The 26092-nt window shown below is 40.8% G+C and overlaps 1 protein-coding gene across 2 annotated transcripts in view; it reads left to right on the top strand.

The window, feature by feature from the left end:
• The window catches only part of CERS6 (ceramide synthase 6), a 293309-nt gene extending 280569 nt beyond the window's left edge, over window positions 1-12740 (top strand). Inside the window, exons 9-11 of one of the 2 annotated variants that reach the window (XM_045846925.1) lie at window positions 2389-2545; window positions 3096-3119; window positions 6420-12740. In XM_045846925.1, coding sequence (XP_045702881.1) covers window positions 2389-2545; window positions 3096-3119; window positions 6420-6572 — 334 coding nt within the window. In that variant the 3' untranslated portion in view covers window positions 6573-12740. The remainder of the gene's footprint in view (window positions 1-2388; window positions 2546-3095; window positions 3120-6419) is intronic. The other variant, XM_045846986.1, reaches the window with a different exon arrangement.
• Window positions 12741-26092: the final 13352 nt, after the last annotated feature.

Here is a 26092-nt window from a genome sequence, read left to right as displayed (position 1 = left end):
TTCCAATGCAGCATTGCAAAAATTCACATGAATGCCGTGTCACCAGTGACTGTATGACATTCTGTTCAAATGAAGCCAAGCAAATCATAATGGTGAGAAAGGTTCTCAGCCTCTAATCCAGCAAAGGCTGATGCATACTGAATAGCATAATGCAATCATTGTTGCTATTTCTACAGGACCTCTTTCTGTGCAAATTAAACTGCAGTCTCACTAATGGCAAAATTAATAGCATGTCAAGAAGCCGAGGTAGTTTTGAAGTAAAATTATTGTTACAATAAATAAGGCAATAATATAGGCATTATCCTAATTTATTCCTTTTTTACAAATAACTTGCATTTTTTTTCTAATTATTTGACATGGATTTGGAAAATGGAAGAATGTAAAGAGGATAATATACACAACCTCTAATCCATCAAAGAAAGTCTATAATGACTTTGATTAATTCCTTTCAAGGAAATCATATTCCTTTTGTGTGTGCGTGTATATGTTTTTTATGGAGTTGAGATGATATGTATTTTTCTCTATCATAAGAAACTCTTAAAACATGTTTAATACTTAAAATGACTTCATAATTTCTGTGTTAAGAATGAAAACTAATTTTTTACCATTTTGTGTTATTGGAAATTTTGATTGCTGTTTTTAAAATAGTTATAAAGATTTAGTCTAAATATTTAAAATGAAGGCTTTGACTTCCTACCATACTTACTGGCCAGAATTTCCAGAATAGTGTTAAATAATAATGGTGATGTTGGCTGTTTGTGGCTTGTTCCTGGTTATAAAAGCAAAAATTGATGTTTCTTAAATATGGTTACAGCTGCTGATTTGAGTTGCTTAAAAATCCTATTAAATAAGTCCTATGAGTTCTAAATTTTAAATATCAGTGATGTAGAATTGAATATTACCAAATGTCTTTCATTGCTGTTGAAATAATTAGGTTTATACCCAGATGGATATATGATATATTATACTAATAGATTTCCTAATATTGGTCCCCCTCCACCAGAACAAATACTGCTGCAGCACAGAGTAATAAACTTCCAATGAATTGTCAAATTCAATTCCATACTGTTGATTTTAGGATTTTAATATCCAAGTTTATTGTTCTTGAGAGACAACTAGTGTGGCAGGGTTAGAGATACACTCTGTTCTCATTCTGGTCTGTGCATGTGGGCTGCTGAAATTGGAGGTAGGGAACCTGTTTCTGTCTATTTTTTTTTCTTTATACCTTATCCCAATTGCAATAAGTGGATTTTTTATTTTGTGGACTCAAAGTACTTTTCTTAACCTCTCTCAAAGCACTCATGGCACTCGTTCTCTTATAAAACTCTCTGCATGTCTGCCTTCTGTTCTTGCGTGAGCAGTTTGTGCCTTAAATTCAAGAGTTTTTCATCCCTCCCCCTTAGCCACTAAGTATTGTCCACCTACCCTCTCCTGTGGGGTGCCAGCAAAGTACTGCAGTGGCAGGTGGTGGAAATACACTTAGGTGAGTTTTATCAACACTCTTGGATTGCCAAACTAGCCCTACAGCCAGCTAAGGAGAAAAACAAGGAAGTAAGAGGGATTCCAAATTTCTGTGGGTATTGTTCTTGCCTGTGGCAACAATCTGAGCCCAGGAGGCCTGAGTCAACTTCCAAAGCCTTGGGAGCAGACACAGCAAGAAAGCACTGAAACCAGCTCTCCTGTACCTGCCTGGGTGGCTGCTCCATTCTGGTCCTGATGGTGTGTTACAGAGAGAATCAGTGACCTCAAATACTTTTGCCTACCTCAAGTACATGCTCTTAAAACTAAGTACGTTCATTACAGTCATAATTTTTTAACATCTTTCTAATACTCACCTCAAGGCATCATTTCAAAACCGTATCTTTCAATCGTCAATTCTTTCCCAGGGGAAGGCTTACAAAATTAAGAACCATCTGGGGGCTCCCCTACAAGACTATAAACCACTTGAGGACAGGAAATAGGACTGAAGTATATTCTAGCTCCCACTGTACTAGGCATGTGGTTTAAACAGTGTTTTTGAAAGTCATCCTTTTTTCTTGAAGTGTAATGTTACTGAATGGTATTCCTCATTTATTTGAAGACCAAAAGCAACTTCAAAAGCCCTTTAGCCAACAGAGGTAGAATCACAACTGAAAACTTAATGGAGATTAATGGAAGAAATGCTAACAAAAGTAAATGGGGAAGTACCCTGTTCAAGCCAGAATCAAAATGAATGTTTGCCATCAGGGAAATAGTTCTGGTGGTGACTCTTCCAAATACCCAGGCGGCCTCGTGTGGAGGGAGTGGTTACTGGGTACAGCTGACTTCCTGCTCCTGTGCAGGCACTGGAGTGTCTCGGAAGGCAAAGTGAAAAGTTGTGTTCAATGACACCTTTCTCCTTTTCCTTAGGGTGTTAAATACCACGCTGTTCGAAAGTTGGGAGATCGTTGGACCTTATCCTTCCTGGTGGGTTTTTAACATACTGCTGTTGCTAGTACTAGGCCTGAACTGCTTCTGGTCTTTCTTGATCATAAAAATAGCTTGCAAAGCTATTTCAAAAGGCAAGGTAAGATAAAATTCACCATTTCTCGTATGTCCCAGATCATTGTGTTACTTAATTGCTCTGAATCAATAAGAATATTATTCTTTATTATTTCAAATTTCATCAAAATTGATTTTTTCAAACTTTAAAATAACCTCCTAGAAACACAGACCAAATGTTTATTGACTTCTGTTTATTTAGTTCATATTTTTAAGCTGTAGCATTGCTTTACTGATGATTCCCAGTGTTCTGCATTTATAATTTCAGATTTAATAATAGATTATTTGTTATGTTCTTTCCTTCTCTCTGTCTCCCTTGGTCCTTCTCTGGTTATACTTATACTGAACACAAATTTAATGACTTATCTGCTTTTGTAAGAAGGGTTACTATGCATTTATCCCTTTTCCAATAAAATTTAGTTTCTTTGGTTAAAAAAAATGTACTCATGAGGCTGATTTGAATAAAGCTTCTTGAGCCCCAACCTCTCTGTGTAGCGCAGTGACTTTTCTAGAACGTTCTCTATGACATTTTCTTATTTTCATTGTTTGTTCTCTTCCTTCTGCCACCCTGGAAGGCTGGGAAGTGGAACCCTTTACATGTAAGTTTCTCACTACTCTCTCTGTCCTTATCCTGGATGCCGCGTTAGCCTGCTGGAGGGGCACTCAGATGCTTTTGTTTTCATGCATATTGTTCTGTATAATCTTTGGCACTGGCTGGAGGCTCTAACTGAGGTATGGCTCCCACCAGCTGCAAAGGGATACGGGGAACAGCTCAGTTCCTGTCCTTTTGTATGAGTTTGCCTTCCGCTGAACTTTGCATGATCCCACAGAGAAGGAGAGGAATTTTTTCAGCGGTGTGTAGCCAACAGGAATAGACTAGAGTGAAGCAGGAGAAAGAGAAGTAAGTTGAGGAGAGGAGCAACACAGTCTCAAATGGAGTACTCAGCATTAGCTCCTTTGCCTGGTCTGCCCTGGACCACAGGGCAGCACTTAACCAACCACCTTGTCCTCAGTGAGGAAAACAGAGCTGACCCTCCCACAGAGGGTCTTGGGGCACCTCGTCATGGACTATGAAGCCAGTTCTCAGTGTCAGCTCTTATATAATTCCGCATAATCGTGCATGATAGAAATGTACACCCGAACCCTATATGATCCTATGAATCAATGTCACCCGAATAATATAATAAAAATAAGTCCAAAATATTTTGATCAATGCATTGTTTAGAAGCAAAAGGCTTTTTTTCCTGTGAGCTCTTACTCTGTAAAGTTAGTATGTACTTCTACCTGCATGCACAGCGCTGTCAGCAGGATAACAATGACGGAAGGTACAAGGAGCGATGATTAGATTGCGTGTATCCTCACTGCATTGCTGTTTCTAGCAGATGTATTCTCTATTCTCTTCTCTCCAATTTATTCCTTCAACTTTACGAAGAGACAGTCATTAGTTTTATTCCACATCTCAGGCTTCATAATATTTTAATTGGTATTACTGCTCACCTAGGACAGTAAGGTTCATGGACATAGGTTGTGGACTCCATTTTTTTGTGGGTTATTTTAAGACATTCCAAATTGTTTCTTTCTTTGAAGGTAGCATAGCTATAGATTTTTTTTCCCAGTGCAGTTACAAATAACTTTACTAATCATGCAAATGTAAATTAATCACTCTCTGAAACTGGAGTTTTCTTTTCTACTAGCTGCTTAATTTATGACTAACAGATTTTTAAATGAAATGGAACCCTACTGTAGTGCCATCTCTGTGACCCTGGTTTTTAAGTTAGAAGTATTTTTACATTCTACTTGTTTTAATATTTCAGTATCTAAATACCAAATCTTCTGGGAGACGGTCCTTGTAAGTTTAGCCTCACCTCAGGTGGCATGGAGTGAGGTCCATCTTTACACTGTTTACCCGGCCATCTCCAGTCCCCTTGCACCTGACAGAGGTGATACTGTCTCAGAACGGTGGCTTCTTCACTTGGAAGGGCACTGGATCCCAGGGTTCTAACGGTGGGGAGTCGTGGTGGCATAGAGAGGACATGACGTGAAGAAACTCCCCCAAATGGTCTCATATGCTTCCCAGGAGACTTTGCCACGTCCCCCAACCCACCTCCCAGAGAGTCTCAGGTGACTAGACTGGGAAAGCTCTGTGAAGCCAGGCCACCAAGTGCTGTAGGCACCCCACTTAGAAAGGAAGTCGATGGCACTCAGCTACTCAAAGGTCTTAAGATCTTTAGGGTAAAAATGCATATGGTAATTTAGACTTACAGAGTAGGAGTTTCAAACTATTTTATGTTAATATTAAAAGCAATAGAATATTTCCTTAATTTCTACTGAAATTAGAGGGAGGACCAAAAAAAACAGAATTTGTTAAAAAATTGTATATTCTTACATGTTTAAACTTCAGCCACCTTCAAAGTTCTCTCCACTTGATGCAATGCACCTGTCAAGACATTTGTTTTCCACTGCCCAAAATAGTTTTTGAACATGTCAATTTTGATGCCTTGTAGTACTTCTGCCATTTTTTATTTCACCTCTTCCATATCAGCAAAACATTTCACTTTAAGGACTGTTTTCATCTGGGGAGACAAAAAAAAGTCACTTGTGGTGAGATCAGGTGAATAGGAAGGGTTGTGTCCAGGGGTCATGCTGTTTTGGTCAAACACTGCTGAACACTCAGCATAGTGTAGGCAGGTGTGCTCATAAATCACCCATCATGAAATGGGCAAATGCTTTGAAAGAGTCTTCAAAAAAATTCACTAAAGCCAAATGCAACCTCTCACAACGACACCAGCTGATACAGATGGGTTCCTAGAACACTCACCTAGAGGGAAGCCTGCACTATAAGGCGCTCGCCCTCCAGAAGATAATTCAGTTTTTTGAGTCCCCCTTTGTCCTTCCATGCTAGACAGTCTGATTGTTTTTCATTTTTTATGATAAGGTATAGGTTTCTATCTGTTGTCTTATGTGACCATCCTCATTACTTAATGAGACTGAATGGAGGACTGAAGAACCCAGGAGTGACGGGAACCAATTCATGATGATTCAGTCAGTAAATTTTCTTTGGGAAATATTTAAAACTAACCCTCAGCCAGCAGGTTCTCAAAATACTCCCTACTGCCATTAGTTATTATATCATATATAAAACAAAATTTCTACTTAATTCTAACAGACAGGAAAGAAAGCCAAATTAAGTCCTGAAACAATGCATTGCAAAAACAAATAAGGATGATGTTTTGATTAACTGAGTTAGTGAATGTCTCCATTAGTGTAGTCAATTGAGAGCTGACTTTAACTGATTCTCAAGGAGAATGTGATCATCAGAGCGCAGACTGACTCACTCGTCCAAATTCCTGCAATGCCATTCCAGTAGTGCAGTAGGCCACTTTGCTGGTCAAAGCACAACTCGTGGTCTAACACATTCTCAATACAGAAAGGTCAGCAACCATACAGAAGTCAGCAAGCCCTGACCTGTGTGACTCAGTTGGGCGTTGTCCCACAAAGTAAAGGGTTGCTTGTTCGATTCCTGGTCAGGGCACTTGCCTGGGTTGTGGGTTTGGTCCCCACTTGGGGCATGTGTGAGAAGCAACTGATGGATGTTTCTCTCTCACATTGATGTTTCTCTCCCTCTCTTCCTTCTTTCCTTTCTCTCTAAAAATAAGTAAATAAAATATTTTTAATGAAAGGTCAGCAAATCTAGCCCACATTTCTTATTAACTGACTTTGTCACCCAAACTGTGTATCTCCAGTAAAAGAGAACTAATTACTATGGCAAAGTTTTTGTCCTCTTTGATTTTTTAACATTTTAACTGTTTCACCTTGTATATGATTGCATGTGATTCTGAGCATGCCTACCTTGATGACTCCCTAAGAGCTGGTTACACTTACCTTCTTGTATTCCACAGGTGTCCAAGGATGATCGAAGTGATATTGAGTCTAGCTCAGATGAGGAGGACTCGGAGCCTCCAGGGAAGAGCCCCCACACTGCAACTGCTACCAATGGAACCAGTGGTACCAACGGGTATCTCCTGACTGGCCCTTGCTCCGTGGATGATTAATTACTCAAAACTACAAGTCCGGAACAAAGTGAACTATTTGTTCCCAGAAGTATTTAATAAGTTGCAAATGCAGTTCCTTTCATAATATCTCAGCACCAGAAACAAAAATTAGGATTATCAAAGCATTTTGAATAGTGCACTGCCATATGTCCCGTCTGTGAATGAAGAAGAATTATCATTCTCTATATGTAGGCATGCTGTATGTAATTGACACAAGGGAACAGTATTTGCATTTGTATTGTCTTAGAATATTATTTATTTTTTTGTATTTGTTTGTAAATCTGTGGGCAAAAGAGGGTTTCCTCACCCCTTCCACTTTCCGGGTTGATGACAGTGAGGGAGACGCTCCATCTGCTTGTACTCCTTTCTACTGCTGTGGGCCCGTCTGCTAGGAGCATCAGCTTAGTTAGCCTTAGAGCAAGCAAAACCCAATGCAAGATTCTCGTGCAGCTCCGGATAGGTTTGCTTTCTTAGTGTCAGTGCCCATTTAGAAATTGCCTATAGTCTCCATGACCATTCTCCCAGTGTATAGTTTAACCAGGATGAGCTAGGTTTTTTTAATTATCACTTTTCATGGCCATTTAGCAGTTTGGGTTAAAGAGTATAGTTGTAGGAGGGCTTTTTAAAAACGTTCATGTTAAGTTGTTTTGGGAGAGGCTTCATTTCTTATGCACACAGCCCAGATTTCTTCAATGAGTGTGACAGCTAGTTGGGGATTCCCCCTGTCGGTCACAGAGACTTTTTTATTCTCTATTCTGAGGTCAGTGCTCTGGCTCTGAAGGAAGACATTTGCTTAAGGTCACAGTTACAAAGAAATCACTCCTACTATCTGGAATTCTTTCATGATCTGAGAATAGCACAGAGAGCCACTGATTGCAACCACGTTTTACCGCTGCCCCTGAAATTGGCACAGTCTTGTGTGGTGTCATGAAAAGAAAGAAGCTGAGAATATTTTGCAACAGAAAAAAAGAAGAGTTTCAAGAGTTGGCAAAGGTCACCACCTCTAGTGCAAAGCACTTTATTGCACCAGCTTTCAAGGAAAGTGCCCTATCCAGTATTTGATTTTGATCTTCTTATTTTTCTGAATCAACTTGAGCGAATGGGAGAAAGATTCTTCCACCCTTTGTCTTTTCCCCTGCGCAGGACTCAGAAAAACCTTCCTATTACCCAAACAGCACGGCACTCTGGGTCCCTTTGTTTGCTTCTTTGAAGACCTGTTCTCTTTACAGGATTTTGTACTCAACAGAAGCTATTGCCAGAGAAATTAAAAATTCAGCTGGACACTGACAATACTGGCAATGAGCAAGACTATTGAAAAATAAGTCTCTGTCGGCTCCTAGATGGCAGCATTATTTGTATAGAGATAAGAAAACAATACCCGTAAACCAAAGATTTTGTCTCCTTTCTTCCAACTTTCGGTGAGCAGGAATTAAAAGGTACCACAAATACTTACTTCATAAACCAAAAAGACCATCCTGTACAACAAGGGTTCGAAACCACAGTGCGGTGACAGAAGTGTGCGAATCAGGGCAGACAACAGCCAAACCCCAGGGTGTGAGTGTGCTGCTCGGAGCCATTCACCTTCCATTCAATTTTTTGAAAAAATGAAAGCTTTGTGCTCACAATTTACAACCTCTAATTAAAATGCTCTGAAACAAAAAACTCACACAGTGATATTAATTTGAGTCTTTCCCCACTTAGTTACAAATAGTATGATTCTGGTATGGTTCGTAGTAGTAATTGAAGAAGCTTGAAAATGTGCCTGCCCGTTTATTGAAACAACTAATTCTTCATGTAGGTCCTTATTTTATTTCGCAACACTGGGCTATGTCTAGGAGTGTAATTCATGGATGGTTTGAGTTTGTAAGACCAATCATAAAACATCAAAAGTACTTGTTAGTCATCTCAATATCTGCTAAGATGCAGATGAATAAAAAGCAGCAAGCATGTTATAGCTGACACATTTCAAGAGGGTGAGAATTTACTACTTCATCAACTAAAACATGGAAGAGAAAAGTGGATCATCCCCTGCTTGAGTGTGTAGAGCGAGTCCTCTCCACAGGTGGAATAGACCAGAGAACCACAGAGGGTGCAAGTTCGGATTATCTGACACCCTTTAGCTCAGAAGAACAATTTCAAAAGGTTAGCTTATAAATGATTAAAGAAGAATTGCATAAAATTAAGTACATTGAGTCCATCCTTAGCAAAGACAAACCTAAACAATCTTTTGTTTTCCCAGAAATCAGAAGAAGGATTGGGAATACTTAGAATGATGGCATTAATTTAACAAAGTCCCCCATGGATCTACAGATTTTTATTTCATTTTACATCTTAGAGCAAAGAGTTCTTTTTGATGAATGAAAACGGTGTTTGTGGGCCTCTGGAGGTGAAGAATCATATATCTCTGTCTGCTGCTCTCCCGTGGTGGCCTAATAAAAGAAAAATCTGTGAAGTGTCTTCTACCTGCGCCATGCCATAGTTTTAGAAGTGTATTATGTAAATTCGCCTGTGTTTAGTGAGTGTTTTTCCATTAATTAACTTAGCCTGTGCTGCTATCTCCTTCCTCCTGGTCACATTCAAACTTTCCCAAGGTACAAAGGGATATGTAGGAAGGAATCTAGAAAAAGTATGTTTCATTCTCTGATGTTATAGCTTTTCTATATCTCTTAGTGGGAAAAAAAGTAGAAAATTGAGTAGAACTTGGCCTTGGGTCAATACATAATAGAAATGTGTGATCTAAGTATGTATATGTATGTTTCTCCAAAAATGCGATAAAACCAAAATGTCACTGACTCGTTATTATCCACATTCCTTTCACAAAAACTATTTACTATATACAATAGAAACTTCCTGCCTCTCTCTCAACTTCCTGTTCATTCTGCCCATACCGCTGAGAGTCGTGAAATCTTTTTCAGTGTCTTAGCCTCAGAACTAAATGTTGCAGAATTAACATCATAGAGGGCCTAAGGTCAGCATGTAAGCCAAATACAGTTCTCATTTCTAAATGTAGTCATATGAATGCTGAGCATAGGGAGTAACTCTCATATTTTGGATATTAAACTGTATGTTGGAAAAATGCATATGATTGATGCTTCACCCCGGGATCTTATGAACACTGACTCCTGCTAGGCTGCTAGACATAGGTGTTCTGAGGTACCATCAGATAATGAAATGCACCCGACGGAGATACTAGGCAGAAAGGTCGTTTCTCCAAAGAAAGTAGGCATTTGGGTGAGAGAAGTAACTCTTTAATGAGATAGATTAGATCACCTTTAGCCAAAATGGTGGGTGAACCTCAAAATGCCCACTTCTGTTTGCCAAACTTTCCACTCTGAGTGTGTGTATATATATGGTGGAGTTTGAACTTGAGCAAATTGAATGCTTCTACCTTAGAAGGGATCTGGATCTTCCACTTTTGAGTATTTTAACCTCATTGTTATTTGGGCCAAAGCAAAAACCGAGATTTTATTTCAGCTTACCTGAGTCTTTGCAAAAGAGCTCTTCATCAAGAACTTTATGGACACCTATGATTGTTCCCAATCTGTTCGTGATTGTTTTTATTGATAGTTCTTTTTATCCCTTTCTTGGAAATGTTAATGCCAGAGTTGCCTGAATATTTGAATTTTTTAATTTGAAGTATAGAAAGTGTACAGAATAATTCCAAAGGTGTTAAAAGATTCCGTTGTCAGTATGTGTGACCATGTCATTATGTCCGGAGAGGTTCAAGAAACCCTTTGGGAAAAAAAGGTTCTGTGTTTACATCTCACTTGCTATTTGAGATCTTAAGATGCCAATTAGCTTACTTTTCTTTGTTTTTGATTCCTGATTTGTTGATAAACAATAATAGCCCTGAAATGTTTCTAATCTTCAAATAAGAAAAAATCAGATCAAAGTCAGACTGATGATGCAGTGCTGACAAGGCACTCCCAACTTCCCAGTCACTTGTGTGGACAGAGCAAATGCGGTTAGCTCTAGTTACTGCATTCACTGGCATTCTGTCCATGGAAGAATACTCTCAATAATCATGAGTTCTTGAAGTCATGCAAAATGCAGCAAGATAGGTTCTTAATAAAGATATTGTTGTCCCCAGAGTCAATTTAAGTTTTTCTCAGTAAATTGAAATTGTGTCATTCTCAAATTACCAAATAGATTAGCACTGGTTCACTATGGCCACATTTTAGTTCTTCATAGTAATAGTCCAGAAGAGTTCTGTGGTTTGCCCTTGTGTGCAGGGTCTCCTACTCCCCCATAGGGGGCGCTCAGGAGATGCTGAGGAGGCCTACCTATTTGTCCACTCTATGCTTTTGGAATTCCTCTAATTTATACTCAGAGGGAGCGTACCTGGTGCTGGCTTTCATGGAGAATATTGTATTAAAGGACATAAAACATCATAAGTAACTGTTAAGATCTGCAGACACCCGAAAGAGAACCTTGGTCTTTTCCGGGTATTTCCAACTTGAGTTCAACCTGAAGCCTTTGAAAGGAATGCATTACCAAATGGTCACAAGCTAAGACCTCATCAGATCAAAGGAATAAAAAAAAAAATCTCTGCAGCCAGATGGTATATCGTATGGTTTCTCCAACAAGACTAGGCATTCTCAAGATTTCCCAGGAAGTGATGGGAGGGGACATTCAGCCTAAATATCTGGGTCATTTATCTCATTCACTCATTTCTTTCAGCCTCCTGGAACTCTCGAGAAAAAGAAACCAGAATATTGTCACATTTTTTTGCTATCAATTTCCCAATAGCCTTTGAATCAGTTGTACCTCCACCTCCTTCTGATGTCATTTTTCTTTAAATAAAGTGTAATTAAGCCTGTTTTTCATAACGAGGGGCCATGGAAGTTTGCCTTCCTATTTTGGTGTATTTCACATGGCCTGGAAACCAGGGACAACAGCAGTTGTATGATTGGTATGTTAAGTCAGAAAAAAAGGACTTTACAGATTATTTCTTTTCTTCGGGATCTACAGTAATTTATTTAAAACCGTCATTGTAAAGCTACCCTTTAAAAATTAGGGATTTTTAAAGATCAGTTGCGAAAGAGAAGTTAGCTCTGTAATGGGAACAGTTATGCGATGATTCTGGGACTTTACCTTAGAGCTGCATCAATTTAAATGTGGAAAAAAATGCCCTCCAAGTTTGATTTCCAAGTCTTACAGTGCTGCTAAGCCCATGATTTCCACCAGCTCTTTGTTCACCCACATAATCAGTTACCTCCACAGCCCTTCATTGTCATGCCAGGGGGAGGGTGGCTAGTTTTCGGACTTGATTTTTTTCCATCCTGCAGCAAGGAACAGGATAGGTGGCAAACCTTAGTTTTTTCTTAAGACAATTCAGTGCTCGAGCATCTCTGTTGGAAATGGAATGATGTGCTGTTAGCCAGTTAGAATTATTTTATGTACTGTTACTATGTTTTGCTGATTTTTATATGAAAATATAATTATTCATTCTTGATCTCTGGACACAATCGTTATTATGAGGATCATTTTACTTTGGAAACACTTTCATAATAAAGATAAGTATTAAGAGCACAGTGTAAATGCCCTTTTCTGTAAGCACTACCTAGCTTGCGTTGCTGATAGGCTGCACCTTTTGGACCAGACTCATTTCAGGGCTTACCTCGTCCCACCAGTTTCTCGCATGCCTCCTCAAATTCCAATAATCGCTATGATTACTGAACAAGTATGTTACATTTATGTGTCACGTATGGTGTTTTATTGGGAATTTAGCTAAGCTGCTCCACATACTGTTGCTCCAGCATTTATTTCATTTGGCCATGTGGCCTCTAGGGCCTGAAACTGATACCGGCCCCTCATGCCGCTGCATGCCCTGGACAGCAGCCCACAGCGTCACAGACAACTGTAAGTCCCTGATATGACCTTCCCAGCAGCCATTGTGAACAACAGCCCCCCCTCCAGCACCTGTATGCCTTATACACCCCTTACCTGACACCCCTGTGGAGCTCACCAAATCCCTGTCCTTTTGACTTAAATTAATCTGGCCTCAGCCAGGAACCCCAAAACACTCCACTCAGGGACCCTAATAAAGGCATTGCCCCAGGTCCTGTCACTCTCTGCACCCTCCCTGTACCTCCCTGGGTGGCCCTTGCGGCATGCTGTGTACTTCCCCCAGGAGCAGTGAATAATAAACCTCTCTGTTGCAACTTCTTGCATGGTCTTTTGTTGAACCTCAGTTCACCCTGTGCCCTACTTAACAGATGTTCATGTAACAAAATCATGATAGTTATATGATATATATACACATATATATTATAATATATCTCTGAAAATTAAGCTATAAGAACTTCAATGTTAAATTGTGTGTATAGCACTGCATTCTGGAAAAACTATAATTTATGGAGATACCCATTCAAATATATCAGACTGCTCATTTTTCCAAATTTTAAAGGAGGCACTCAGGACTAAGAATGCAAAGCCTAACACCCCAGAACTGTCCCTCTTAGTCTCCGTCCAGTGCACCTCGCTGGAGCCTGGCTGACGTCGTCTTCTCTGGGCCTGTACCCCACTTCGCTAGACCTTCTCTCCCTCCTCTGTCAGTCCTGCATAACCCTGTCTTCCCCAGCTGCCTTCTTATCTAAACTTACGTCACCTAGTATCTTGAGAGCCATTAGAATAGCACTGACATTGCACCAGACATGCTACCACCACCACCAGTATTATGAAAATAAGCAGACACCCCATGGAAAATCTTGTCAACATTTAACCACCCCCAACAACAATCTGACTCCAAGCACGAGTTATTCTAATATAAACTACCTAAATGTCTCCAAGGCATGAAAATATACACAGTAAGCAAAAGCATCACCTTGGGAAGCCATGAAGTCTCTGTTCTGCAGGTAGAGCAGAGTCTAACTCAATGCACCTGTCCCCCAAAGGGCCACAGTGCAACTCAGCTTCTCTCTAGGCCCCTTCCTTGTTGCCAAGCCACCTCCTCTCTTCCACATCCAGCCTAGACACAGGTTATTTCTGCCCCCTCAGTCTGTTCCCCCCAGCCCTGCACTTGCTGCACCAGGAGCAGTGGCGACAGTGCAACAGCAGTGAAAGGTGGCAGAACAACCGAGGTTGGGTGTGCACCAGATCTACCAGGACGCAAGTGGTCTCAAAACCTCCCCACTGACTGGAGCTCTAGCGCCACACCCTTGATTAACCCCAAAGCCACTGAAGCCTGAGGACACCAGAATTATATCATTCCTGAACTTTATAGAGTCAAAAAAGTATACAAAACCTATATTGGTCAGAGTCCGGGCAGGAAACACAAATCACTGTCAAGAGGGCTGAGTTGGGGAAACTTCAATAAAAGGACTATTTTCAGAAGCATGGGTAGGATCACAAAACCAAACACAGGAAAGTGAGGCACTCAGAGTCCAGCAAGCATGGGAAACCATTTCCACCCATGGCTCTAACCAGGGGCCGAAACAGGTAGCATGGAGGAGAGGACACCCTGAGGGGGCGGTAAATCTGGGTGGGAAGCATATACCCTGACATCTCTCTCTTCCTGCTTTCTCATGCCACCCATTGGCTGAATGCAGGAAGCTGCCAGTGAGAACCCAGGGAGATGTGGGTGGCAGGGGCCAGCCTCCCACAGGGAGAGCGGAGAGCGCTGCAGGGAGCAAACAGAATAAGCATCAAAAGGCCACTGGTATCCTGGGAGATTCCCTAGGGCCCAGAGGAAAATAGGGCATGATAAATGTTTGTTGGAGAAACAAGTGAACCCACTTAGGAGAGTGCTGGTACAATATGAGTTTTTATACCCTGGCTGGTGTGGCTCAGTGGACTGAGCACTGGCCTGTGAACCAAAGGGTCACCAGTTTGATTCCTGGTCAGGGCACATGTCTGGGTTGCAGGCCAGGTCCCAAGTGGGGTGTGTGAGAGGCAACCACACATTGATGTTTCTCTCCCTCTCTTCCTCCCTTCCTCTTTCTCTAAAAGTAAATAAAATCTTTAAAATAAAAAAATGAGTTTTTAATTTTTTATCGATTTTAGAAAAAGAGGGAGAGAGAGAAACATCAATTTTACTGTTTCACTTATTTATGCATTCATTGGTTGATTCTTGTATGTAGCCTGACCTTGGCATATCAGGACAGTGCTCTAACCTATGCTCTAACCTGGAGCCACCCAGACAGGACTAGAATGAGTTTTAGCAATTGATGTTCCATCTGCTAGGAAGCAAGATAACATGAGGATGCACTTCATCTCTAACTCTTTGTGAACTCAGCATTTCCCTGCTGTGAGCGCCTGCTTGTGTCACTGGTGATGAGGGGTTTGTGGCAAACTCAGGTAAGGGAAGCCACCTGTGGTACCAGCTTCCCAGACCCGGGCACAAAGGGCATCAGGGGAGGAGGATGCAGTACTGAGGCTACAGATGGGTCTACAAACAGAGAGGAACTGAGAGGAGAGGGTGTTGGAGAACTAGAGAATTAACGAACCAGAATTGTGGGGGAAAAAAAAAAAAAACAGAGTGAGAAGGTCTTAAGCCCCAGCACTCATGACTAATTTCTGAAGTAATTCTTTAGGCAATAGGTTTATTTTTCAACTTAATGAATAATGACAACATTTGCATAGCCAAAGATAACTTACACAGCAACGGCTCCAGTCCCTGGCTGCATCATCCAATCAGTTAAAAAATATTTATTAAAGAGCCTACTAGATGCTGAGAATTGTCATAGGCACTAAGGATAGAAGGATGAAGACACTTATGGTTCCTGTGTTCATGGAACTTACACTCTGGAAAAAGAAGGGAAAAAACAAAACAATGAAACCAAAAGTACATTTGCCAGGGCTACCGTCACAAAACATCACAGACTGGGCGACCTGAGCAGCAGAAACTTACTCCGGTTCCAGCAGTAGCAGCCAGTCCAAAACGAAGGGGTCAGCAGTGGCAGTCTCAGAATCCTGTGTCCTATCTCCTTGGGTCACCTTCTCGAATGTCTCCACGTGGCCTTTTCCCTGCAAGTCTGTCTGCATCCTCGTCTCCTTTTTTAAGGACAGCGGTCACAATGGGGTAGGGCCCACCCTACTCATATTACCTTAATCACGTCTTTTTATTTTTAAACACTGATGACATTTTTATTACATTAATTTTCCCCAAAAAGGGACAAGATAAAGTTTCAAGGGTATCATAATTTGTCAAAAAGTTAAAATCCTCCACCTTCTGCAATAAACACTGATTTGTATGCACAATTTATTTCTGAGGCTTTTAGGGATATGCACATCGAATGCATGAATGGGAAAGGTCCCTTACTTCATCACCTCCTTTGAAAATGTTTTATTAAATGTTAGCGGTAACATTGGTTAGTAAAATTATATAGGTCTCAAGCATACAGTTCTATAACACACCATCTGTGTCTTGTATGTTTACCACCCAAAGTCAAATCTCCTTCTGTCACCATATATTTGACCCCTTTTAACCTTTACCACCTCTCCCCACACCCTAATCAACTGTTTAAAAGCTTTATCTTCAAATACAGTCACCTCCTGAGGTACTTCAAGGTCAATCTGGGGGACACAATCCAGCCCACACCACAAGATAACTTCACCCGGGGACAAAGGACAAGAGTAGTGAAGAAACAAGGTGGCTGCACGGCGACGGCCAGGGCTCTTCAGACCGGATGGTCACAGGCACCTCGCAGATGGGGGGCTTTGCACTAAGACCTGACTGACAGGAGGTGCAGGAGGGTCTTGGGGGGTTGCAGAACAGCCAGCGGGAACCTCAGATGCTAAGTCTCCAGGCTTGTAAGTTCAAGAAGCAGCAAGAAGACCAATGTGGGTAAAGGGAAATCCACAAAGGGGAATGTGCAGGTGATGACATTCAAAAGTCAGGGGGGTGCAGGTCATGTAGGGCCTGTATCCCACGGTCAGAAGGGTGAGTTTTAGAGCAGGAGTAATGGAAAACTTTCAGGGATTGTCATCTTTAGCAGGAAGAGAAAGAACATGGGCTAAGTAAGCACTGTCCATCCTGACCATGACTGAAAAAAAAAAGACAACTCCAACTTGGAGCGGGTATCGGTGTCCACAGGGGTGGTGGGCAATACATGACAAGGCAGGATGACCGGAACATGGTGGGATGATGAAGAATTAAATGACTAAGTGTTACTGAGGCTTCAACCCACAGTCAAAAATGGAAGTCAGGACGGAGAATGAAGGTAGGTTTTGCTGTGAGGATGCTGAGACCCAGGAGAAGAAGAGCCTCCAAGTTACTTCAAGGAAAATAACTTGCAAAAAATATGACAAATTGGCAATTATCAGCCCAGGGAACCTTAGGGAGAAGGGCAAACTTCCTGACTCAATGTAGTTCCTTTTTGTTGGTACTGTTAGTCCCTTTCTTTGTGTAGTTCAAAGGCATCTATCTCAAGGACTGTGAATTGATGGATGGTTGCAATTTCCAAAGCACCTCTCTAGAGGAGGCGAGCATCCGACAATAACAATACTTGCTTTGTAGGTTCTATAACTTCTGGTTGCATCTGAGTGCCTGTCTGGATTAGCATAGCACTCAAAGAGAAGGTGAGATGAAGAAGAGAAGAGACCTCTTAGGGCTATCCTATTGGGTGGCAGGCAATGTGCTAAGTGCAGAAACAGCTCAATCAAGCCATCCCCTAAAAGGTGGATACAACTTCACTCCTCTTATCCACAGTAGTGATGTTCTGTAAAATGACCATGAACCACGGCTCCAGGAAAAAATACAGGGTTAGGTTCCTGCAAGCCTCTGGTCACAACATTTTCATCAATTGATCAATACATAACCCTGTTTTATGTGTGCTCCTGTTTAAAGGCACTTCTTCCAGCATATGTTGTTAATGCATTAACATCAACCACACAGCCCACAACACTAGAACACATGCCTGAACAAAGCTCGACTGAGATGGATTCTTAAATTTCATGATGTTTTGCAAGATGCTATTAAATGACCATCATTAAAAATCATATACTTATGATTTAAAATTATGTTTAAAAATATTATACTCAAAAATATCTCTTCTGATTATTTTCTCACACTTTACTATCATCTGCACTTTTGAGATATTTACACCTATTGTATTTGCATGATGAAAATATTGTATAAGTGTGTACTACTATGCATTCCTTCCCAACTCTGTTCAGCGACAAAACATTGGTAGCTGGAAATTAGCCAGCCATTGTGGGAGTACTCACTGTATGGAAATTGCAAAAACTGCTAATCAGTTTTACTTATTTGTTTGTTTGTTTATTGAATGAGCCAGTTGTTAAACATATACCAGCATGCTATGTTACCCAATACCTATAGACGCTTCTACGAAACCATGGCTAGAAGAAGTGTTTTCCTTCTGTTGCCCAGTCAGCAAGCAGTAGAGTTGAGATTTGCCCCTAGGCCTGAGTGATTTCAGAGCTTATGCATATATCTTCCTGGTATATTAGTCTTCTAATGTTTGCACTTCTTTCTGAAGACTTGGGCTACCCAGACTTCGATTGCATTTGAATTCTCCAATTTTTTTTCTTATCTACCTCCTTTAACTTTCCCTTAGATCTCAGATTTTTACCCCAGTTGTTTTTACCCTATTTTCCCTCTTTTGAATATCATACTGTTTAGTGCTGTCAGCTGCATCAGGGGCCTTTCTCAGGGAAGACCCTCCATAAATACATCAAAGATCAACTCGGTTTTCCAAGTCCAGTGCATCATTCCAATTAACAAAGCATACATCTCCTTCCCCAACCTAACCCCAGGGAGCTTGCAAGTACAAATTTACAACCCAGAAGGTAGGTTTCAAAGGAATCAACTTAACCAATGTATTCAAAAATTAAATACATTGCAAACTAGAAAGATGGAAGATACGTAGGTCGTGGAGCTACTTATTGAGATGTCTGCATTTTATAAAAAGCTGAAGCCTTGGCCAGGCAGCTAAGTTGGTTGGAGTGTTGTCCTGGTGCACCAATGGGCTGTGGGTTTCATTTCTGGTCAGGGCATATACCTAGGTTGTGGGTTCAATCCCCTGTCAGGGAGCATATGGGAGGCAACCTGTCAATGTTTCTCTTATCTCTCTCTCTCTCTTTCTCTTTCTCCCTCTTGCTCTCGCAAATCTCTCAAATCAATAAACATATCCCCAAGTGAGGATAAAAAAAATAGGCTGAAAATCGCAGAGGGAAATTCTCTTAGGAGTGGGTAAGGGATGGAGTGCTGCAGAGTGAGGAAATGGTAGGAAAGGACAGGGCAATGACCAGTCCCACTTTTTTTTGAGTCCTAGCAGTTAATTAAGTTCACCAGGATTAAACTCTTTGCTCCTGTTAGTTTTGCTGACCTGGGATAATAGTAACAATTCAGTAAAGCCAATAAGCAAGAAATGTGTAGGGTGCCAGGCCATTTGGAGTTATATCACCAAAAATGAGTTCAAAATGCTCCTTAGAATTTTTAAGAGTAATTATTGTCTTTTTTTTCTCTCGGTTGAGGGTACTAAATGGTTCATAGAAAAAAGCCCTGACATACTATACTTACAGTTATATCATTTTATTTCTTAGTTATATTACTTGCAAGTCATCTCTGAGAATGTATAAAGCAGCTGATACTGAGCTAGCTAAAAACAGAGAATCACAATGCTAATGAATTCAATAAAATACACATTAAAATTGAGTCAAAACAGGTGTTCAGCACCAGTTCTCTCTGAGACATTATGTTAGGCACTGTAAGTGCCATTATAAATAAGTCAAAGGCAAAACTGCTGAACTAGAAGTTTCAGTCTAGTTAGAGAGGCAAGGCACAGCAGTGGTTATTTTAATGGGTGAAGGTAGCTCTGAAAGAATGATGCTTATTTTATCATGTACATCAAACTTAGTGATAAAGGTAAAAGGTTTCTAAAAGCAGTAGTAACTCCACAGATATGGCATTGTCATCATCATATGGATATTGTTAGTATAGTAATTGCTAGAAAAGTTCAGAAAAGAGAGATGTTCCTCAAGATCAGGTGACAAAATGTTTCAAGGAGAAAGACAAGAAGAAGGAGGATTTGGATGAGTCAACTTAGAAGACAAAGGGCATTTGAGACGAAGGGCATGGTGTGAATCTGGGAGTAAACCCCTTAGCGGCATGCCCCAGCTGCTGGTGGTCTGACCCCTATCATTTCCCACTCCATCCTCCTCTGTCACTGTGGCCTCTCTCAGCCCAGCTCTCAAGGCCATGGTCTCAGAATGCACCACGCCAGGTTATGTCTCCAGTACCTGGGTCATGCTGCTCACTCTGCCTCGAAGGCTTTTTTCCTCTTCTCCACTAGCTAACTTGTGTTTGACCTTCAACACTGACATATGAACACCTCATCCCAGAAAGCTTTAGTCTCTCGGAATGCAGTGCTCTTTCTAGAGAAGAAAAGGTACAACCATTTCACTCCATCAGAGTGCATATCATACTCACTTCCACTTGATTGTAAGCATCTTGAAGGCAAGACTTTGCCTTTTATAACGATTACTAGCCCCCACGTTTGCTACAGAGTATGCACTCAATAAAAGCTTGTAGAATGAATGTATTTATTTACAGAAATAGGAGCTTCAAGAAGATGAATATGTTTTGGAAGAAGAAAAATGAGCTGATTTTTACATTTAACAACTGAACTGATGAGAGCCTATTCATTTGGAAGTGTCTAACCAAAAATTGGAAAGATGGGAATGAAAATAGGTTCCACTATTATTTCCTTTTTTTTTTTTTTTCAGATAAGGAGACAGATGCACAAAGGGGAGAACCTTGACAAGGCCTTAGGGTCAGAGAGCAGATATGCAGAAAACTTAATCTGATCTCTGAGTCATTTCTCTATTTCCTACTAAAGCAGACCTTTGGAAATGGATGGATGTCCATGCCAGGTGAGGGAGTCATAGTTGCCCAGAGTGGGGTATCAGAGGCCATATGGGGTTGAGGAGGCATCTGCAGAGGACAATACAGCATGGAGAATCAGGGTGGGATGAGGAGCATGTCCATACAAGGGGGGAGGGGGGCAGCATGACAAATCGAGTCCAAGCAGGATGATGAGGGTGTCTCTGCAGAGGGGCAGCAAGTGGAAGTCCGAGTGGCTACAGTATGGAAGTGGCTACAGGGAGGGGGATGGATCAAATATGTAAACATATTAAGAGTAATGAAAACCAGTTTCTCATTGTTAGAAAAGAGAGTTACAAATATGGAGGGCAAGAAAACTGAATGAACTTAGTAATATTGAATTAAACTTATAGGTATCTATATGAATGTGTGGTTTCCAGTATATAGATATCAAAATATAGATGCATGTGTGTATCTGTGAATGTGTGAATGAGTGCATTATATATACATTCCCAGCTGTCCACTTCAGAGCCTATAATCAAAGACTCCCTAGTAAGAACATGTAGGCCTCCAGCTCTTGGTTTCTAAACCCATCCTACATCCATTCTCCACTAAAATGACCCAGGGTTCCTTGAGGGGGTGCTGAGGCAGGAAAGCACAGGCTGGAATGGAATATCTTGGGCCAGAAGGCAAGAAGGTGCTCGCAATTGATGGGAAAATGGTGTAAGGACACAGAATAAAGTTGAAGGGGCTCCCACAGGTCAAATCTAAGACATTTTGTGCACCAAAATTGTATCATATACCAGATCATAATGCACCGAATAAAATGGGAAACAGGGAGTTCATTCAAATTAATAAATCAGCCCTGGCTGGTGTGGCTCAGTGGATTGAGTGCTGGCCTGCCAAGCTAAGGGTTGCCAATTTGATTCCCAGTCAGGGCACATGCCTGAGTTGTGGGCCGGGCACCCAGGAGGGGGCACATGAGAGGCAACCACACATTGATATTTCTCTCCCTCTCTTTCTCCCTCCCTTCCCCTCTCTAAAACTAACTAAATAAAATATTTTAAAAAAATAAGTGAGTAAACTGAAAGTTTAGTGAAGAACAAAGTGTTAGCATAGCTTCAAGGTACATCCCCAGCAAACATTTATCAAATGGGAAGGCAAAAGCAATAATTTCACAGCCTTGCAGACACCATCAAGTAAGCACCACCAGTCCCGGGACAGCTGTGCATGGTTCTGAATGGGACCCGTCACTGCAGAGAACATAATCAGGACAATTGGCGGAACTGAGCTGTAAATAGCAGTAATAAATTAATATTAATTTCCTGCTTTTGATGGTTATATTGTGGTTTTTTTGGAGAAATTCCCTGTTTCTAGGAAATACACACTAAAATATTATAGCGTGAGAGAAATTTTGTGTACTGAACTTACAATTTGTAACTTCAAGATAATTTTTAAATCAATACGTATTTGTTTTCAGAGCCCTAATAATGCCTCAAGTGAAACAGAGGTTTAGATGTTGTGAGGTCTATTTTTTTTAATGAAAATGCCATCTTTGAATTCCAAGTGCAATAAAGGGATACAAAATGCCTCTGCCTGCTAAAAGTAAATTTGGCGAAAGAAGAAAATGTGTTAGCTATTATAAAAATTGTTTGATGAACAGAATACTCATGTTAGCTTTTATAAGTTTTTGAGTTACTATAGTTGTAGTTTTCAGTATTTTATATATAATCATCTGTAAATAATGTCTTAATTTATTATGTAAAAAATTAAAATGATGATAGCAGTGATAATAGCAGCCAGTGCTTACTGAATATTTACTACATACAGTCTGTTATTAGGTATGTGTTATTATTTACTCCATTTTACATAGCAGGAAACCGAACCTTAAAGGAATTAAGAACTTTTCTCCCAAACTGGTATACTAAAGTAAAGTGTAGCCAATTTTTGAACCCACATTTTCCACACTCTGAAGCCTATACTATTAATTCCCGCCGGGTAGTGCCTCCCGCAGATGCCAACGGGAAGAGGGTTTAAGAAGATACCAGAAACTTGGACTTCACCCTAGATCTTCCCTCTCCTCCACTGTTTACTCCCTACCCAATCCATCACCAGGTCCCTGGCCCACGTTAAAACTCTGCCCCTCCCTCTTCACATTATTAAGGCCTCACCATTGGTCTCCTAGGTCCTGGCACCAGGCTCCCATGCTTCGTGATTCTTACCTTAGCCCCCCTTAGAGTTTTCACACTGCTGACAGTGATCAGTCTAAAATGCACATCTAATTATTTCAAATATGCTCAAAATGTTAGATTAAAAAAGACCCTTATGTGGCTCCAATTACATTCGGCTAAAAGTTAAAACATAGCACCCACAGCTTTTTGTGTGTGGCCTCAGGGCCTCTAGCTTTGTTAACTCTAAGGTTCTAGACAAAGTAGTGCTCAAGGCATGCTTGAGGGATTTATAATTCTCCGAATACACCAGCACACACCTCTTACACACGGACAATTAATATGTGCCTCAGCCAGTGGGACCATCTCTTGCCATTTGTTGGCATTCTCCCCTTCCCCCACCAGGCTGAGTGGGGTGCCTCTTCAGAATTCTCATCACAATTCTGTAAAGACTTTGTTTATGTAACCTGTCATGTTGGGAACCGCCCTGACTGGTATCAGGAGCTGAAACCCCCGCCTAGGCTAAAGCTAAGGGAACGCCCTTGGAACTGTAAGCCAGCAAGGAGACAAAAGCTTATCTTCCTGGCAGGAATGCTGCTTCTGCTGCTTTATTCATAACTGAACCCCAAAAAGCTTGGTCGGTTAGCCAAAGATGGGTAAGATTCCCCACGGGGGGAACGACCTAAGATAGGCACAATCACTTTGGAAGACCCCCCAAAAGAAGGACTTGGGGGGCTGCAGCAAAAGGGGGTGATGGACCCTCGCTCCTCGGCTTTGACATAGCCTGAGTTCTCAGCATCTGGGAAAAAAACCTCCTTGTCTCCCAGTTGCCTTAGTTCCCTTGCTCCACCTAAGCCTGAAACAATGACAGGGTGGTGCAGCTCGGTACTGAGAAGTGCGGATTCCCCAGGGTGATCAGGCCTAAGAAAGAACATGTAAATTACTGTGAAACCTTCTTTGTTTAGAATGCTCTCAGTTGAATGAGAAGGGTCTTAGGAGGAAGTTAGTTTGTTCCTCAGTCTTACAGCTCTTTGACCCCCAACTCAATAGACCAGCAGAGTTCTTTGTTTTCTATGGTTCCTTACTTCCCCTAATGAGTACTGTACTTTACCTGAATTATTATGCAGAATGAGCCCAATAAAAGCAGGTATGGACTGTAAATCGGTGCGCTCCCCACTGGGGGGGTGGCCATTTCGTCCCTACTTCTCCACAGAAACTAGTTTGTCTCTGTGCATGTGGTGTTTTTTCTCGCGTGTTTATCGTCGAGCCATCCACAGCGTTCCGTGATCACTGCTGGCCGGTGACCCACGCGCAACACTGTCACGGGGTAATGTAACCTCCCTCATCACACCAAGCTCCTTGAAAGATGCGGGCGGGTTCATCATTGTATCCCTCATAATGCCCAGATCAGCAATTTTAAAACTTTTTCATCTCATGGCACACATAAAAATTAATAAAATTCTGCAGCACACCAAAAAATATGTTATATTTTTTGCCTATCTGACAAAAAATATAGGTATTATTCTGATTCATGCACACTGGATATAATTATTGTGTTGGCTGTTGTCATTTTTCAATTTGATGATTGAAGGGAAAAGAGGTCAGAGCTCCTAACTGAATAGTCAGGTATTACATGTTTTAAAAATTCTTAGGGCACAGACGTTGAAAATCACTGGCCTAGATCAAAGACGACTCCACCTACAACCTTACTGAAGTGAGAGAATGAACTGACACCAGTGATCAGTTGTGTGAAATGCTAGAGAGAGGCAAAATGGAAACAAAACAAAACAAAACAGTGATTCTTCCAGAGAACCTTTTCCAAGAGTTGTGGGAAAAGCTGACTAAGGGGTTAATCATTTGAGTAAGAAGACATGAAGGGAAGATTTTTAATACGTACACAGAGGGCTGGTAGACTAGTAAACAGGCTTTATACATTGTGGGCTTTAACGTGCAAGGGTGCGCAACAGCTTTCAAAAATAAATTAGTTTATACTTTTGAGAAGGTGATCAAGCACATCATAAAAAATCCCACATGTGCAAAAGGAAATAGAGTGAAGAGAAAGCTCCTCTCCTTCCCATGCCCATCCCCCCCAACTCCTCAGTTCCTGCTGCTAAAGAACTATGAAAAATAACCATTTGGAGTGTTTTTATTTTCTCTCTGAGATTCCATCTCCATAACATGGCAATGATTTATAGTGAATAACTGTAAGTCAATGATTTATAACATGGATATACAACCAAGGTGAAAACACAAATAAATCCTGCCATGGCACTGTATTTACATATGCAAAAATGCCAAACTCATATTTTGCCTGATAACTAAAGTAATTCTATACTGCACATTCTAGTTTGCATTTTAATTAAAATCCCTAAGACTTATCCTAGATGAGCTTAGAAAATATAAGTAATGCCACATGAATATTAATATAGGTGATCAAATGAAAATATGTAATTTGGACTAATCTGTATTTGTAAAATATCCTTATTTTTATGTTTTTTGGGGGAAGTTAAAGCCATAGATCATGACTATAGAATGACTTCATGTGAATTAGTTGTCCATTAGTCTTTGTTTCCTAGGGCTCATTAGGGAGAAGCAAATTTATGCTAATTTGTTTTATGCAAATTAATCTATTCGATTTCATTTTTATTCTCCATTAACACCTGGAGACTGTAAATTAATGTGTATGAAATTTGGATGTGCACAATGAAAATTCAGCCCTAAGTTAATTATGGCCATTTGGACTTTGATTTAAAAATTAGGTAATTTTTATAAAGCAGAAAGTAGCAAAAAGCTAATTTTGTGAAATTTAAAAACCACAATATAATTAGTGCAAACAGCATGAAAGTTACTTTAGATGCTACAAATCGGGCTGGCTGTTGACAATAATGATATCTGCATATGCCCCCACTGTTCCTGCTGCAGTTTAAAATACCCATTATTGCTTCTAAATTAGATTTTTTTTCCATCCTGAGGCTTTGGGCAACAGTACATTTAAAATATATACATACACACATACACATACACATACACATACATATACATATACATATACATATACATATACATATACATATACATATACACATATATGCATTAAGCCAAGGCTTTAGAAATATATCTTCCAGCTTTGGAGAGATACGGAAATTAAGGAAACTAATTACTGCAACAACCAGAGACTAAAACTAAAAAGTAATTGACCCGCAGTGACAGTTCGTCTACATTCCCCTCCGAGGGTGATTGGTGGAAGTAACGTCACGTCTGTAAATCCGGTCTGCGGCTCTCACGAGCTTGAAACAGCACTGAGGCGGTACTGGTCCTCCTCCAGGTCTAACAGGCCAAGGATGAGACTTCGTCCAGGACCCAGAAGTGAGATGAAAGATGTGTCAAGATGTGTTCTCCGTGTCACAGCCTGTCCTGGGAGGCAAGTGCCCCCACACTCCGCTGGAACCCCGCAGCCTCGCAGAGCCTTCCCGCTCGCCCTGTCCTCGGAGCACGGTGCTGTCCCAGGCCCTGGTGCTGTCCCTTTACATTTCTTGTGCTTCCGATAGAGGGAAGATTGTCTCAGA

Source organism: Phyllostomus hastatus, unplaced genomic scaffold (assembly GCF_019186645.2).
Source record: "Phyllostomus hastatus isolate PE091 unplaced genomic scaffold, TTU_PhHast_1.1 phas_contig_1, whole genome shotgun sequence".
Classification (NCBI taxonomy): domain Eukaryota; kingdom Metazoa; phylum Chordata; class Mammalia; order Chiroptera; family Phyllostomidae; genus Phyllostomus; species Phyllostomus hastatus.
The sequence above is the reverse complement of the archived record's forward strand: the minus strand, read 5'-3'. Positions and strand labels throughout refer to the sequence as shown.